This window comes from Anabrus simplex, chromosome 3 (genome assembly GCF_040414725.1).
Source record: "Anabrus simplex isolate iqAnaSimp1 chromosome 3, ASM4041472v1, whole genome shotgun sequence".
In the NCBI taxonomy this organism is placed as follows: Eukaryota; Metazoa; Arthropoda; class Insecta; order Orthoptera; family Tettigoniidae; genus Anabrus; species Anabrus simplex.
This window is the reverse complement of record NC_090267.1, coordinates 42984673-43001707: the sequence shown is the minus strand read 5'-3', so window position 1 is coordinate 43001707 and position 17035 is coordinate 42984673. Positions and strand designations below refer to the sequence as shown.

At 43.0% G+C, this 17035-nt stretch overlaps 1 protein-coding gene across 1 annotated transcript in view; it reads right to left on the bottom strand.

Annotated features, from left to right (window-relative positions):
* LOC136866639 (nose resistant to fluoxetine protein 6) overlaps nucleotides 1–17035 on the bottom strand; it is a 254056-nt gene that overhangs the window by 143681 nt on the left and 93340 nt on the right. The window contains exon 5 of the mRNA XM_068226574.1: nucleotides 5305–5504. Within this exon, the coding sequence (XP_068082675.1) occupies nucleotides 5305–5504 (200 nt within the window). The remainder of the gene's footprint in view (nucleotides 1–5304; nucleotides 5505–17035) is intronic.

Below are 17035 nucleotides of genomic sequence, written 5' to 3'. Positions count from 1 at the left end.
ATTAGAATAGGGATTGCTCAGACGTCTGGTCGGACGCATGTTAGTTTTATGTGTTAGCGATAATATAGCCTCAGTGTTATGATAAAATTTCCATTCGCTATATGTCACGATACATCGCTTCGCGATAACGTACTCGTTTCTATCACGTATAACGGACTGAGGTCCACAAACAACCTACAACAAGCATTTGTAAATTTTAATGTAATTCATTAGTGTTATGTAATGCATCATTTCCCATTATCATTAAGGTTCAATAAACCGGTTTGTGAGTCAAATATTTTAATTCGAAGGTGTTCTCATTTTTAGTTATATGCCCCGCTTCTCCTCCCTTGTACGCCTCTAAGCTTACTTTAGTTCAGCGCCTATTTATTTCTTACTTCTTGACCTGTCAGCGACCCTGTAGATCTCATGCCGGTGCCAGTTAGGTAGGGGGCGGGTGCAATAAGAATGCGTAAAGTGGCAGAACACTAAGAAAGGAGACGAGATTTTAACATTCGAAACGGCAAGAAGAACTGCTGCTAGGTCCATAAGCATTTGGCGGAGAAACAGGTGGAATAAAAGGTTGGAAAAGCCTGATAAAAGCTTCAAGAGAAACAAATGACGAACCTCCTCCAGGGAAATGAAAAACAGGATAAAGTGTTACGAAGATAGAGAATATTTTGTGAAAGGACAAGACGGCGAATTGAAAATAGATGAGAAAGACGTGTGTGAGGAATTGGCGAGGTACTTCAAGGACTTACTAAACACTAAAGCGCCTAAAGGAGCTATGACACTAAAGTGCACAAAATATATAACCCAATATCGTGCACCCACCAGAACGGAAGTGGTCAAGGGAATTAAGAATCTAAAGAACAATAAGGCGACAGGTAGTGATGGTATTTGCGCATAGGAGATCAAATCAGGTGGTCGAGCAATGAAGGCAGCATGTTCAACATAACGTATATTTGGATGAATTAAAGAAGATATTTGGCGAATGGAAGGAAACCATAACCATACCAATCCACAAGAAAGGAGATAAAAAGGTACTGGATAGCTTTAAAGACGTCTCACTACTGAACACTGGATACAATATACTTTCGAGATTATTACTGATTAGAGTAGAAGAACAGGCTTGAATCGAGAATAGGAGAATATCAAACAGGTTTCAGGACAGGAAGAAGTTGTATAGAGAACGATTTTGTGATCAAGAGCACGAGAGCTCAAGAACACAGGCATAGGTAAGGAAAAACTCAATATTGACATTTCTAGATTTCGCCAAAGCCTACGACGCAGTAGACAGGAGTACAATACTCGACACTCTGCGTGCCCGAGAACTGGAAACAACACTTTCAGTAGTAAGGGACACTTTAGAGCTCAAAACTGCCATGCTTACATTCAGTAATACACTGTCTGACAACTTCGAAATTCAAACAAGAGTCTGACACGGAGATTGGAATTTCACCAATGCATTTCAGCGCGGTTCTGGATGAAGTGGTGAATCAATAGAGATATTTGAACGAAACCATAGGCATCGAAGATGTGAATATTGTATACAAGATCAAACACAACACCACGGTGGACTTCCTGGCCTTTGCAGACGATATGGCGTTGATACACGGGACGGAAATACACTGAATGACAGAGCAAATGCAACACCAAGAAGGAGTGGTCAGAACTTTATGCCAATTGCAGGGTAGACTGACGTCACTGAGGTATGCTCATGATGTGAAATGCGCCGCTGTGCTGCGCACGTGGCGAATGATAAATGGGACACGGCTTTGGCGAATGGCCCACTTCGTACCGTGATTTCCCAGCCGACAGTCATTGTAGAACGTGTTGTCGTGTGCCACAGGACACGTGTATAGCTAAGAATGCCAGGCCGCCGTCAACGGAGGCATTTTCATCAGACATACGACTTTACGAGGGGTATGGTGATCGGGATGAGAAGGGCAGGTTGGTCGCTTCGTCAAATCACAGCCATACCCATAGGGATGTGTCCACGGTGCAGCGCCTGTGGCGAAGATGGTTGGCGCAGGGACATGTGGCACGTGCGAGGGGTCCAGGCGCAGCCCGAGTGACATCAGCACGCGAGGATCAGCGCATCCGCCGCCAAGCGGTGGCAACCCCGCACGCCACGTCAACCGCCATTCTTAGCATGTTCCAATATCGACCAGAACAATTTCCCGTCGATTGGCTGAAGGAGGCCTGCACTCCCGGCGTCCGCTCAGAAGACTACCATTGACTCCACAGCATAGACGTGCACGCCTGGCATGGTGCCGGGCTAGAGCGACTTGGATGAGGGAATGGCGGAACGTCGTGTTCTCCGATGAGTCACGCTTCTGTTCTGTCAGTGATAGTCACCGCAGACGAGTGTGGCGTCGGCGTGGAGAAAGGTCAAATCCGGCAGTAACTGTGGAGCGCCCTACCGCTAGACAACGCGGCATCATGGTTTGGGGCGCTATTGCATATGATTCCACGTCACCTCTAGTGCGTATTCAAGGCACGTTAAATGCCCACCGCTACGTGCAGCATGTGCTGCGGCCGGTGGCACTCCCGTACCTTCAGGGGCTGCCCAATGCTCTGTTTCAGCAGGATAATGCCCGCTCACACACTGCTCGCATCTCCCAACAGGCTCTACGAGGTGTACAGATGCTTCCGTGGCCAGCGTACTCTCCGGATCTCTCACCAATCGAACACGTGTGGGATCTCATTGGACGCCGTTTGCAAACTCTGCCCCAGCCTCGTACGGACGACCAACTGTGGCAAATGGTTGACAGAGAATGGAGAACCATCCCTCAGGACACCATCCGCACTCTTATTGACTCTGTACCTCGACGTGTTTCTGCGTTCATCGCTGCTCGCGGTGGTCCTACATCCTACTGAGTCGATGCCGTGCGCATTGTGTAACCTGCATATCGGTTTGAAATAAACATCAATTATTCTTCCGTGCCGACTCTGTTTTTTCCCCAACTTTCATCCCTTTCGAACCACTCCTCCTTGGTGTTGCATTGTCACTGTCAGTCAGTGTATATCAGAAGATGGCGCTACCAAAGCTAGGCGAGACTGCGGCTAAGGTTGCCCTGATGATAGGGTACAAGGTGACCAAGATACTAATGCAAAGTACAACTGGAAGGTTGGATATCAAGTAGTAAAGAGACTCGACAGTTTCCGGTACCTAGGTGAGAACATAACAGGCAAACAACAGAATAACAACAGTGCGGGGACAAAGCACAACTCCTGCCGAAATTACTATTCACGGCCAGGACAACTTATAGGACGAAGAACGTGTTGAGGAACTCCAAATTGCGACACTATATGATGACAATCGACAGCATTGTACACTATTGAGACCAAGGCATTTGGCAAAAGAGCTTGTGTTCGATTGGAAAAGAAGGAAAGAGGGATCCTGACAGATACATGGGGTACCAAAAATCAGGGTGAAATATGGGTGCGTAGATCAAGGTAAGAGTTATACGAGAAATTAGAACCAATTTCAAGAGCATTACGAAAAGGAAGGTTGAGTTTTGTGGGACATTTGATGAGAGTGGATGACAACAGGTAAGAAAAAGGAGATATGGAATGCGACATCGTTACCGGAAATAACTGGATGAAGGAAATCAGGGAAAACTGGATGGCTATTGGAAGAATAGACAAATATCCACTAATGACTTTGGAGGATATACGAAAAGCTCGTCTAAAGTCACAAATGGACCTATACTAGGATGATGTTCCAAATTACAGAAGCGGAGACATATAGGAGTGAAGGAATTAAGAGGTAGTCCTATGGGGAAGAACGAGGATGTGCTGTAAAAGTCACTCGTGATCATAAGGGTCGAAATGAATAAAATAAATAAAAGTAAATAAGGAAGAAACTTCGCAATCAAGGATATGGAAAGTCGAAAAGCTTACCCAGTGGTGGCATGGGTATATCACTTTGTTCGGAGTGGATGAAATCTAAAAGTTGGATGTCGACAAAGACTGGCCTATCTCTATCAGTCACTACTTATGTGCATTTAGAGCAGTCGCCCCTGTAACAGATTCACTATCTGTTGTTTACCTGGCCTTTTCTTAAATGATTGAAAAGAAATTGGAAATGTATTGAACATCTCCCCCGGTAAGATTTTCCAATCTCTAACTCTCCTTCCTATAAATTAATATTTGCTCCAATTTGTCCTGTTGAATTCCAACTTATGATCATATTTTGATCTTTCCTACTTCTAAAGACATCCTCCTACTTATTCTTCTATAAATAACATTCCACGCCATCTCTCCAATCACAGCTCGGAATATGCCTGTTTCCTTTATCCCAAGTCCTCCCAGCCCAAATTTTGCAACATTTCGTAACGCTACACTTCACAGAATGAACGCCATAAAAATGAATATTGTTCACAGTTCGTAGTGTTCCCGTCAGAAGCCTAGATGGCCCTAGCAGCGAGTGCAACAGGATTGAAGTCCTTTCCTCAGGTTCATGGTTTCTCCCAGAAAGCGCAGCTTTAAGAAACAACAGGCACCGTAGACTAAGACTGTTGGCTCTCTTCAGGAGAAAATCTCCACTGTTCAGGAGGAAGTCTTCAACAATAGTGAGGCTTTTAAATTAAGAATGCCTTACCGTTGGAGCTGTAGTAGTACGCTCGTTCGTCACCACTTGGCTCGCTGTATGTTCGCACAGCGCTCCAAGCGGGAGATGACGACAACATTAAGTTCCAATCACGGCCGACTGGATCCCTCGTTGCGCCGAGTTAGCTAGAGCGACGCATCAAGTCGGCCGTGTTCCAATTAACAAGTTCACCACACCATGTGTGCGTGAGAAGTATAAGAGGGAACATCTGGGCGAATCAGGGATGAATGTGGTACAAGAAATAAATACAAACTAATGAAATAAAATGAAATGCAAAGAAAGACACGACGATAGAATAGATGAGAGATGAAGAATGGAAAGGAAGTGTGTGGAGAATACCAGAGTATAATAATGATGTGCAACACACGTTATGAAAATATGACATTAACACATAACATATAGTTTTTAATGAATCAACTGGTGTTGACGAACGTACAAATTTGGAAAACACCAAAAAGAAATAAGAGTATAGAAAGGACAGGGCGGATAACTACGTATGTAAATCCTTAATGGCTGGCGGCCACTAATTACTCAATTGATACCCAGTGTCCCTGTTAAATTTGTCGAGATATTCTCCGGAGGACGAAGAGCAAATTTCTCTGTGAAACGTAAAGCGTTTCACCTTCTTTCTTGACACGGCATAAGCCCAAAAGCCCATATCACGCCTACAATAATTTGCACAAAATTTGTGTAAAAAGAATACTTACCTCTCTCACGAATTGCCGCCTATTAATGGATGGCGATGTGGTTCCTGTTAGGTAGCGTTGACACAGTATAATCCAGGCCAAACTTAGAAAGCGTATCCCGTGGACGCAATTCAGAAAATCTGAACTTGAGCTGGACGTATTAAGCAGCTTCTTGCCGTTCGTATACACTGAGAAGGCTATCAACAAGTTACTGCGGGACTCTGAAAGTGAAATTCATGCTCATATGAATGAAACTCTGTTACAAAAGTCAGGATATAATTTCAAAAAATCTGTATAAATATCGGTCTGCAGTGATAAGAATCGAGGACTTTGAAAAAGAAGCAGCGATCCAGAAGGGAGTGAGGCAAGGTTTAATTTCGTCCCCCCTCCTTTTCATTGCTTATATAGAACAGCAGGTAAAGGAAACCAAAGAGGAATCTGGGAAAGGAATCCCAGTCCAAGGAGAGGAAGTCAAAACCCTGAGATTTGTTGATGATATTGTTATTTTATCCGAGACTGCAGAAGACCTGGAGAAAGTGCTGAGTGGTATGGACAGAGCAATTCGTAAGGAGTACAAGATGGAAATAAATGAGTCCAAAACAAAAATGGAGTGCAGTCCAACGAAGTAAGGCGTTGCAGGAAATATTGGATTAGGAAATTAACTCCTTAAGGAAGTAGGTAGATGGATATTTTTACTTAGGCAGCAAAATAACTAACGATGGCAGAAGTAAGGATGAAACTGTTTGTGAATAATAGTAAAATAATCATAAATATAATCACTCAAGAACTTAAAAGAATAATTTAAAAATATGAATAACAATAATTCATCGAAATGTCCGTAGTATGGACGCCAGAGTTCACCAGAATGGATCCCTCGACTTTAGATAGAACGTGATAATAATTCTTTCTCTCCCAGGGCGTGTACACAAAATCTGCCTACTGGTACATCTGCTTCAAGCCTTACCTAACCTTCTGAAAACAACTAAATGGGTAGGAACTGCGCCTAGGTTCAACAATAACTCCACTGATTTTAAAATAACTTAAGTATATTCTCAATAAAATCCCTGCATAAGCATCTCGTCAACACACCAAAATCTACACTATATATAACAATGGATGTATGTAAATGACACATCTCCTCCTGAACCATTGGGGCAATTTCAATCAAATATTGAACACTTATTATTTGCTATCTGGAGACGAGCACTGTGGGGATAAGCCACCTCTAGCCCCTTTAGAGGTGAGGGGTAAGGGCGTCAGTCAAAAGTAATCGAAAATAGTGTCGAATCCATAGTTTTTGTGGTCGCTGAGGTGAATAGTGACACTCCCGATTTTTTAAAAGTCAAATTTCTGCTCCCATTTGGGTGAGGAGCGAGGGGGAACTGATAATATATATAAAATTAAACAAAAATATTGACGAATACATAGTTTCGTGGTGGTCGAGGTGAATTGTACACTCCGGATTTTTAGTATCAGGAGACAAACCACGTGGGAGTAAGACAGTCCAGGAAACCTTAGGGGCGGGGGGGGGGCAAGGGGGACAGATATACAAATTAACGAAAATAGTGCCGAATCCATTCTTTTCGGAGTCGCTGAGATGAATAGTGACACTTCGGATTTTTTAAAGTGCAAGTTCATCCACCGTTGGGGTGGGAGCGATGGGGGCGAGGGGAGTGATATATAAAATCTATCTAGACTGTCTTACTATATATAAAAACGGATGTATGTCTGTAAATGACACATCTCCTCCTAAACCACTGGAGCAAATTCCATAAAATTTGGAACACTTATTATTTGCTATCTGGAAACGAGCACTCTGGGGTTAAGCCACCTCTAGCTTCCTTTGGGGTGGGGTTAGGGGGTCAGGTAAAAAAAATAATCGGAAATAGTGTCAAATCCATAGATTTGGGGGTCGCTGAGGTGAACAGTGACACTCCCGATTTTTTAAAAGTCAAATTTCACTTCCATTTGGGTGGGGGGCGAGGGTGACTGATATATAGAATTAAAAGAGAGTAGTGCCGAATACATATTTTACGGGGTCGTCGAGGTGAATTGTACACTCCGGATTTGTAGTATTAGGAGACAAACCACGTGGGGGGTAAGACAGCCCAGGAATCCTTAGGGGGTTAAGTGGCGTCAGATGTACAAATTAACGAAAATAGTGCTGATTCCACACTTTTCGGTGTCGCTGAGATGAATAGTGACACTTCAGATTTTTTAAAGTAAAAGTTCATCGTCCTTTGGGGAGGGGGCGAGTGGGGAGTGATATATAAAACCTATCTATACTATCTTATATTACTATAAATAAAAATGGATGTATGTATGTGTGTAAATGACACAGCTCCTCCTAAAACACTGGAGTAATTTCAATCAAATTTTGAACACTTATTATTTGCAATCCGGAGACGAGCACTGTGGGGGTAAACCACCTCTAGCCCCCTTAGGTGTGTTGAGTTAGGGGGGTCAGGTAAAAAATTGAAAATAGTGTCGAAACCGTAGTTTTTGGGGTCGCTGATATGAATAGTGACACTCACGATTTTTTAAAAGTCAAATTTTTGCTCCCATTTGAGTGAGGGGCGAGGGGGGACTGATGATGGATGTATGTGTGTAAATGACACATCTCTTCCTAAACCACTGGAGCAATTTCAATCAAATTTTGAACACATTATTTGCTATCTCAAGACGAGATCTATGGGGGTAATCCACCACTATCCCCCTTAGGGTTGGGGGTTTAGGGGCTTCAAGTAAAAAATAATCGAAAATAGTGTCGAATCAAGAGTTTATGGAGTCACCGAGGTGAATAGTGACACTCCCGATTTTTTAAAAGTCAAATTTCTGCTCCCATTTGGGTGGGGGGCGATGGGGACTGATATATAGAATTAAACGAAAATAGTGTCGAACACATAGTTTTCGGGGTCATCGAGGTGAATTGTACACTCCGGATTTTTAGTATTAGGAGACAAATCACGTGTGGGTAAGACAGCCCATGAAACCTTTGGGGGGGCAAGTGGGTCAGATATACAAACTACCGAAAAAAAGTGCCGAATCCATACTTTTCGGGGTCGCTGAGGTGAATAGTGACACTTCGGACTTTTTAAAGTAATAGTTCATTTCCCTTTGGGGCGGGGGCGTTGGGGGGAGTGATTCATAAAATCTATCTACACTATCTTACTATATATCAAAATGAATGTATGTATGCATGTGTGTAATTGACACCTCTCCTCCTAAACCACTGGGGCATTTTAAATCAAATTTTGAACACTTATTATTTACTATCCGGACACGAGCACTGTGGGGATAAGCCACCTCTAGTCCCCTTAGGAGTGGCGGTTAGGGGGGTCAGGTAAAAAATCGAAAATAGTGTCGAAACCGTAGTTTTGGGGTCGCTGAGGTGAATAGTGACATTCCCGATATTTTAAAAGTCAAATTTCTTCTCTCATATGGGTGGGGGGCGAGGGGGACTGATGAGGGATGTATGTGTGTGAATGACACATCTCCTCCTAAACAACGGGAGCAATTACAATCAAATTTTGAACATATATTATTTGCTATCTGAAGACGAGCACTGTGGGGTAAGCTACCACTAGCCCATAGGGGTGGGATGCTGAGGGGGTTCAGTTAAAAACATAATCGAAAATAGAGTCGAATCCATAGTTTTCAATCAAATTTTGAACACTTATTATTTGCTATCTGGAAACGAGCACTCTGGGGTTAAGCCACCTCTAGCTTCCTTTGGGGTGGGGTTAGGGGGTCAGGTAAAAAAATAATCGGAAATAGTGTCAAATCCATAGATTTGGGGGTCGCTGAGGTGAATAGTGACACTCCCGATTTTTTAAAAGTCAAATTTCACTTCCATTTGGGTGGGGGGCGAGGGTGACTGATATATAGAATTAAAAGAGAGTAGTGCCGAATACATATTTTACGGGGTCGTCGAGGTGAATTGTACACTCCGGATTTGTAGTATTAGGAGACAAACCACGTGGGGGGTAAGACAGCCCAGGAATCCTTAGGGGGGTAAGTGGCGTCAGATGTACAAATTAACGAAAATAGTGCTGATTCCACACTTTTCGGTGTCGCTGAGATGAATAGTGACACTTCAGATTTTTTAAAGTAAAAGTTCATCGTCCTTTGGGGAGGGGGCGAGTGGGGAGTGATATATAAAACCTATCTATACTATCTTATATTACTATAAATAAAAATGGATGTATGTATGTGTGTAAATGACACAGCTCCTCCTAAAACACTGGAGTAATTTCAATCAAATTTTGAACACTTATTATTTGCAATCCGGAGACGAGCACTGTGGGGGTAAACCACCTCTAGCCCCCTTAGGTGTGTTGAGTTAGGGGGGTCAGGTAAAAAATTGAAAATAGTGTCGAAACCGTAGTTTTTGGGGTCGCTGATATGAATAGTGACACTCACGATTTTTTAAAAGTCAAATTTTTGCTCCCATTTGAGTGAGGGGCGAGGGGGGACTGATGATGGATGTATGTGTGTAAATGACACATCTCTTCCTAAACCACTGGAGCAATTTCAATCAAATTTTGAACACATTATTTGCTATCTCAAGACGAGATCTATGGGGGTAATCCACCACTATCCCCCTTAGGGTTGGGGGTTTAGGGGCTTCAAGTAAAAAATAATCGAAGATAGTGTCGAATCAAGAGTTTATGGAGTCACCGAGGTGAATAGTGACACTCCCGATTTTTTAAAAGTCAAATTTCTGCTCCCATTTGGGTGGGGGGCGATGGGGACTGATATATAGAATTAAACGAAAATAGTGTCGAACACATAGTTTTCGGGGTCATCGAGGTGAATTGTACACTCCGGATTTTTAGTATTAGGAGACAAATCACGTGTGGGTAAGACAGCCCATGAAACCTTTGGGGGGGCAAGTGGGTCAGATATACAAACTACCGAAAAAAAGTGCCGAATCCATACTTTTCGGGGTCGCTGAGGTGAATAGTGACACTTCGGACTTTTTAAAGTAATAGTTCATTTCCCTTTGGGGCGGGGGCGTTGGGGGGAGTGATTCATAAAATCTATCTACACTATCTTACTATATATCAAAATGAATGTATGTATGCATGTGTGTAATTGACACCTCTCCTCCTAAACCACTGGGGCATTTTAAATCAAATTTTGAACACTTATTATTTACTATCCGGACACGAGCACTGTGGGGATAAGCCACCTCTAGTCCCCTTAGGAGTGGGGGTTAGGGGGGTCAGGTAAAAAATCGAAAATAGTGTCGAAACCGTAGTTTTGGGGTCGCTGAGGTGAATAGTGACATTCCCGATATTTTAAAAGTCAAATTTCTTCTCTCATATGGGTGGGGGGCGAGGGGGACTGATGAGGGATGTATGTGTGTGAATGACACATCTCCTCCTAAACAACGGGAGCAATTACAATCAAATTTTGAACATATATTATTTGCTATCTGAAGACGAGCACTGTGGGGTAAGCTACCACTAGCCCATAGGGGTGGGGTGCTGAGGGGGTTCAGTTAAAAACATAATCGAAAATAGAGTCGAATCCATAGTTTTCAATCAAATTTTGAACACTTATTATTTGCTATCCGGAGACGAGCACTGTGGGGGTAAACCACCTCTAGCCCCCTTAGGTGTGGTGAGTTAGGGGGGTCAGGTAAAAAATTGAAAATAGTGTCAAATAGTATCAGGAGACAAAAAACGTGGGGGTAGGACAGCCCAGGAAACCTTAGGGGTGGGCGGGCAAAGGGGTCAGATATACAAATTAACGAAAATAGTGTCGAATCCATACTTTTCGTGGTCCTTGAGATGAAAAGTGGCACTCCGGGTTTTTAAAGTCCAAGTTCAGCCCCATTTGGGGGGGGGTGAGGGTGGAGTGATATATATAGAAATAAACGAAAATGGATGTATGTATGTATGTATGTGTGTAAATGACACATCTCCTCCTAAACCACTGGAGCAATTTAATCAAATTTTGAACACTTATTATTTGCCATCCGGAGACGAGCAGTGTGGGGGAAAGCCACCTCTAGCCCCTATAGGAGTGGGGGGGTTAGCGGTTCAGGTAAAAATTTAATCGAAAATAGTGTCGAATCCGTAGTTTTTGGGGTCGCTGATGTGAATAGTGACACTCCCGATGTTTTAAAAGTCATATTTGTGCTCCCACTTGGGTGGGGGGCAAGGGGGACTGATGATGGATGTATGTGTGTAAATGATACATCTCCTAAACCACTGGAGCAATTTCAATCAAATTTTGAACACATATTATTTGCTATCTGAAGACGAGCACTGTGGGGGTAAGCCACCACTAGCCCCCTTAGGGATGGAGGTTAGGGGGGTCCGGTGGAAACATAATCGAAAATATTGTCGAATCCATAGTTTTGGGGGTCGCTGTGGTGAATAGTGGCACTCCCAATTTTTTAAAAGTCAAATTTCTGCTCCCATTTAGGTGGGGGGCGACGGGAGACTGATGATGTATGTATGTATGTATGTATGTATGTATGTATGTATGTATGTATGTAAATGACACATCTCCTCCTAAACCACTGGAGCAATTTCAATAAAATTTTGAACACATATTATTTGCTGTCTGTAGACGAGCACCGGGGGGTCAGCCACCTCTAGCCCCCTTAAGGGGGGTAGGGGCGTCAGGTAAAGGATAATCGAAAATAGTGTCGAATCCACAGTTTTGGGGGTCGCTGATGTGAATAGTGACATTCAAGATTTTTTACAATTCAAATTTCTGCTCGCATTTGGGTGGGAGGCGAGGGAGACTGATATGAACAATTATACGAAAATAGTGCCGAATGCATAGTTTTCGGGGTGGTCGAGGTGAATTGTACACTCCGGATTTTTAGTATCGTGAGACAAACCACGCGGGGATAAGACAGCCCAGGAAACCTTAGGGGGTGGGCAAGGGGGTCAGATACACAAATTAACGAAAATAGTGTCGAATCCATACCTTTCGGGGTCGCTGAGATGAATAGTGACACTCCTGGTTTTTTAAAACCCCAGGTCAGCCCACTTTGGGGGGTTAGGGGGGAGTGATATATATAAATAAATGAAAATAGTGTCGAATACATAGTTTTTGGTGCCGCCGAGGTGAATTGTACACTTCGGATTTCTAGTATCAGGAGATAAACCACGTGGGGGTAAGACATCACAGGAACACTGAGGGGCGGGGTGTGAAGGGGGTCAGATGTACAATACTTTTCGGTGTCGCTGGGATGAATAGTGACACTCCGGATCCTTAGTATTACGAGACAAAACACGTGGGGGTAACACACCCCAAGAAACCTTAGGGGCAGGGGGGCAAGGGGCATCAGATACAAAATCTTCAAAAGTAGTGTTGAATACATACTTTTCATGGTATCTGAAATGAATAGTCACACTCCGGAATTTTTTAAGTCCATCTTCTGACCCCTTCGTGGTAGGGGGCGATGGGAGAGTGATATATGAAAATAATCGAAAAGATTGTCGTATCCATAGTTGTCGTGGTCGCTGAGATGAATAGTGAGACTCCGTATATTTTGTAAGTTCATCCCCCTTTCTGGTGGGGTGTGAGGGGATTCAGATTTTAATATAATCGAAAATAGTGTCGAAGCCATAGTTTTCCTGGTCGCTGAGATGAATAGTAACAATCCGGATTTTTAAAGTCTAGCTTCAGTCCCCTTTGGCATAGAGGATGAGAAAAGGTGAAAAAATAAATTGTCTAAAATGCCCCCCTTTGGCATAGACGGTGAGAAAACGTGAAAATATAAATTGTCAATAATGCCCCAGGTATTAGCCGTGTGTATGTTCCAGAATGACATTCAAGTATGACTTACTACCTGTAAAACGTTCTGTGGGAGTAAGAGGCCCCTAGAATCACTTCGGAAGCGGGTGAAATTTAGAATCCATATTAATAAATAGAAGTCAGTTTGGCGCATTCTATATATACTGTACTATACATACATAAATAAATTAAGGCATACAAATGAAAACAGACGTGAATTAATGAGACCATTCTAGGCATCCTAGAAACTTAAAACTTGGTACCAGACAACCTGATGAGTTCATGATTCCTAGAAAAATCTAAAATTCTCAAAATTCAGTGCGAAGCACACGTTGGGAGTTTCAAATCTGAATAAGAACACAGTCAGTGATATTTATCCTGAACGATAACCTATGGGTTTCATGGGCTTAAAAGTTTCCTGAAAGTCCTAAATTTTATCCCCCTCCCCATATCGAGACGGCAGCACAATCTCCCAGACGAGTTAGAAAATTGAAATTTGGCAAAATTATAGATTTTTGCCTGTAACCGATGGAAAATTTACGAGATGTATAAACATTTATTTTTTTACCCCCAAAAATATCGAAATGTGGAGGCACTTTTAATGACGGTGCAGACCTTCCTTTCGAGGTATTTGGTGGCTAAACGGTAAGTCGTATCACAAAACGGATGGCACAATCTTCGTTCAATTTGGAGTGATCTACAACTTTGGTCCTATGACGTTTTGTCGTATCTCTATCCCTAATGTTAAATTTGGCTCTATTTCTGGATTTACCTAAATTTTGAACTTTGTACACGTGTAATTGATGGTTTGATTCACTTATAGAAAAGATGGGATCATCAAATTGTACGCGAATATTAGCCCACCCAGCCAAATTCTATGTTTGAAGCTGTCGCATAAGTATCTGAAAAGTAATTCACTGTGTGAAAACCTTACACAAATTTCACCCTATTCAACGTTTCTAAAATAATCTTGCCTTTAAATAGATGAGATACGAGGAAATATCATAGGGCCAGCCATTTAGATAGCTAAATGAGGCCAGAGTCGTCTTTTTATACAATCCGTTTTTAAATATGAATGTACCGTTTAGCAGCAGTTATTCTGCAAATGAAGGTGAGTAGTATAATAAGCGGGTTCTGCGGCACCTCCTCCGCCGCCCGCCTCCTCCTCCGCCGCCGCCGCCGCCCGCGGGAAATTTGAATTTTGGCGGGAAATTTGAATTTTGGCGGGAGATTTGAATTTGTAAACAAAGCCACGTGCTTTTTGACAGCTGTCATCGACAACAACGCATCGCTAACCTCACTGCTGCCATCTTGACGGGCCTAAACCTCACTAGTGCCAACTTAACCTAACTAGCATGAGGTAAACAAAGCCACGTGTTTTTTGACAGCCACGTGCTTTTTGACAGACAACAACGCATCGCTAACCTCAGTACTGCCATCTTGACGGGCCTAAACCTCAGTAGAGCCAACTTAAACTCACTAGCGCGAGGTAAACAAAGCCACGTGCTTTTTGACAGCCACGTGCTTTTTGACAGATTTGTAAACAAAGCCACGTGCTTTTTGACAGACAACAACGCATCGCTAACCTCAGTACTGCCATCTTCACGGGCCTAAACCTTAGTGGTACCAACTTAACCTAACTAGCGCGTGGTAAACAAAGCCACGTGTTTTTTGACAGCCACGTGCTTTTTTGACAGCTGTCATCCGCCATCTTTAAACCACAAAGCACTGTGCTGCCCTCTATATCGCAGTAGCTGCAAAATTCGTCACCTGTCATCGGCAGTGCTGCCATCTTGACGGGTCTAAACCTTAGTGCTACCAACTTAACCTAACTAGCGCGAGGTAAACAAAGCCACGTGCAGCTGTCATCCGCCATCTTTAATCTATAGAGCACAGTGCTGCCCTCTTTAGCTACTTACCTTTGAAATGTGGTGGCGGATAATTTAAAAAATGCTTTTTTGACAGCAGCCATCTTGCATCGCAAACCTCAGTGCTGCCCTCTTTAGCTAGATACCTGTGGTGGCAGACAATTCTACGTGACAGCAGCCATCTTTAATCAAGAGAGCACCGTGCTGCCCTCTATGTGGTGGTGGTAAATTCTACATGCTCTTGTTTGGAAACAAACTCACGCGCTTTTTTGACAGCCGTCATCCACCATCTTTAATCAACAGAGCACAGTGCTGTACTCTTTAGCTAGATACCTTTGAAATGTGGTGGCGGCAATTTGAAAAATTCTATATGCTCTTGTTGGGAAACAAAGCCACGTGCTTTTTTGACAGCTGTCATCCGCCATCTTTAATCAATAGAGCACTGTGCTGCGGGCAATTGCGTTAGCTGTCATCCGCCATCTTTAATCCAGAGAGAACAGTGCTGCACTCTATGTGGTGGCGGTAAATTCCATGTGCTTTACAAACCTATGTGCTTTTCTGACAGCTGTCATCCGCCATCTTTAATCCAGAGAGAACAGTGCTGCACTCTATGTGGTGGCGGTAAATTCCACGTGCTTTACAAACCCATGTGCTTTTCTGACAGCTGTCATCCGCCATCTTTAATCCAGAGAGAACAGTGCTGCACTCTATGTAGTAGCGGCAAATTCCACGTGCTTTACAAACCCATGTGCTTTTCTGACAGCTGTCATCCGCCATCTTTAATCCAGAGAGAACAGTGCTGCACTCTATGTGGTGGCGGTAAATTCCACGTGCTTTACAAACCTATGCGCTTTTCTGTCATCCGCCATCTTTAATCTAGAGAGAACAGTGCTGCACTCTATGTGGTGGCGGCAAATTCTACGTGCTCTTATTTGGAAACAAATTCTACTCGCTCTTCAGCTGTCATCCACCATCTTTAATCAAGAGAGCACCGTGCTGCCCTCTTTGTGGTGGCGGATAATTTGAAAAAATTATTTTCGACAAGCAGCCATCTTTAATCCAGAGAGAACAGTGCTGCCCTCTTTAGCTACTTACCTTTGAGGCGGTTAATTTGAAAAATTCTTTTCGACAAGCAGCCATCTTTAATCCAGAGAGAACAGTGCTGCCCTCTTTAGCTACTTACCTTTGAGGCGGTTAATTTGAAAAATTCTATTTAACAAGCTGCCATCTTGAATCCAGAGAGAACAGTGCTGCCCTCTTTAGCTACTTACCTTTGAGGCGGTTAATTTGAAAAATTCTATTTAACAAGCTGCCATCTTTAATGAAAAGGGCATCGTGGTGCTATCTTGCGGGTAATATTTTACGTCACAGCTGTCATCCACCATCTTGCATTGCTAACCTTAGTGCTGCCCTCTTTAGCTACTTACCTTTGACAAGCTGTCACCCGCCATCTTGCATCGCAAACCTCAGTGCTGCAATCTATGTGGTGGCGGATAATATGAAAAAATCTTTTTGACAGGCAGCCATCTTTAATCCAGAGAGAACAGTGCTGCCATCTTTAGCTACTGCCATCTTACATCGCTTACCTCGCTGCTGTACTCTATGTGGTGGCGGTTAATTCGAACAAGTTTAATCACGCATCGGGCAAGCTAGAGTAAGCACGTGCTGTTTTGATGACGTCATTGTGCATGTTTAAACCCGTTCGTTGACTAAAAGCTTTAGTCTTCGAGAAACAGTGATAGAGTGTAGAGTGCAAACATGACGAAAACATTAATAGTTGATGTGCAAGGCTTTAAAGTAAACGGAAACAAATTTGTGTTTAAAGAGGTGGCTGTGTTAGATTGCAGTGTGTTGTGGGCTCCAAAACTTGTTAGTTTAGTATTTAGTCCACCGTTCCCTTACTGTTTGCAAACAGATGAAGATAAAAAGCAGACTCAGTGGATTGAAAACAATTTAGGTTTGAAGTGGGAAGAAAAAGGAATACCTTATCGTTTTCTACCTTTAATGATGAGTGCACATTTGTCAAGAGCAGATCTTGTTCTTTTAAAGGGTTGTGAAAAGAAAGAATGGTTGCGTGATTTTCTACCATCATAATGTGAAGTTATCGACATGCATGAATT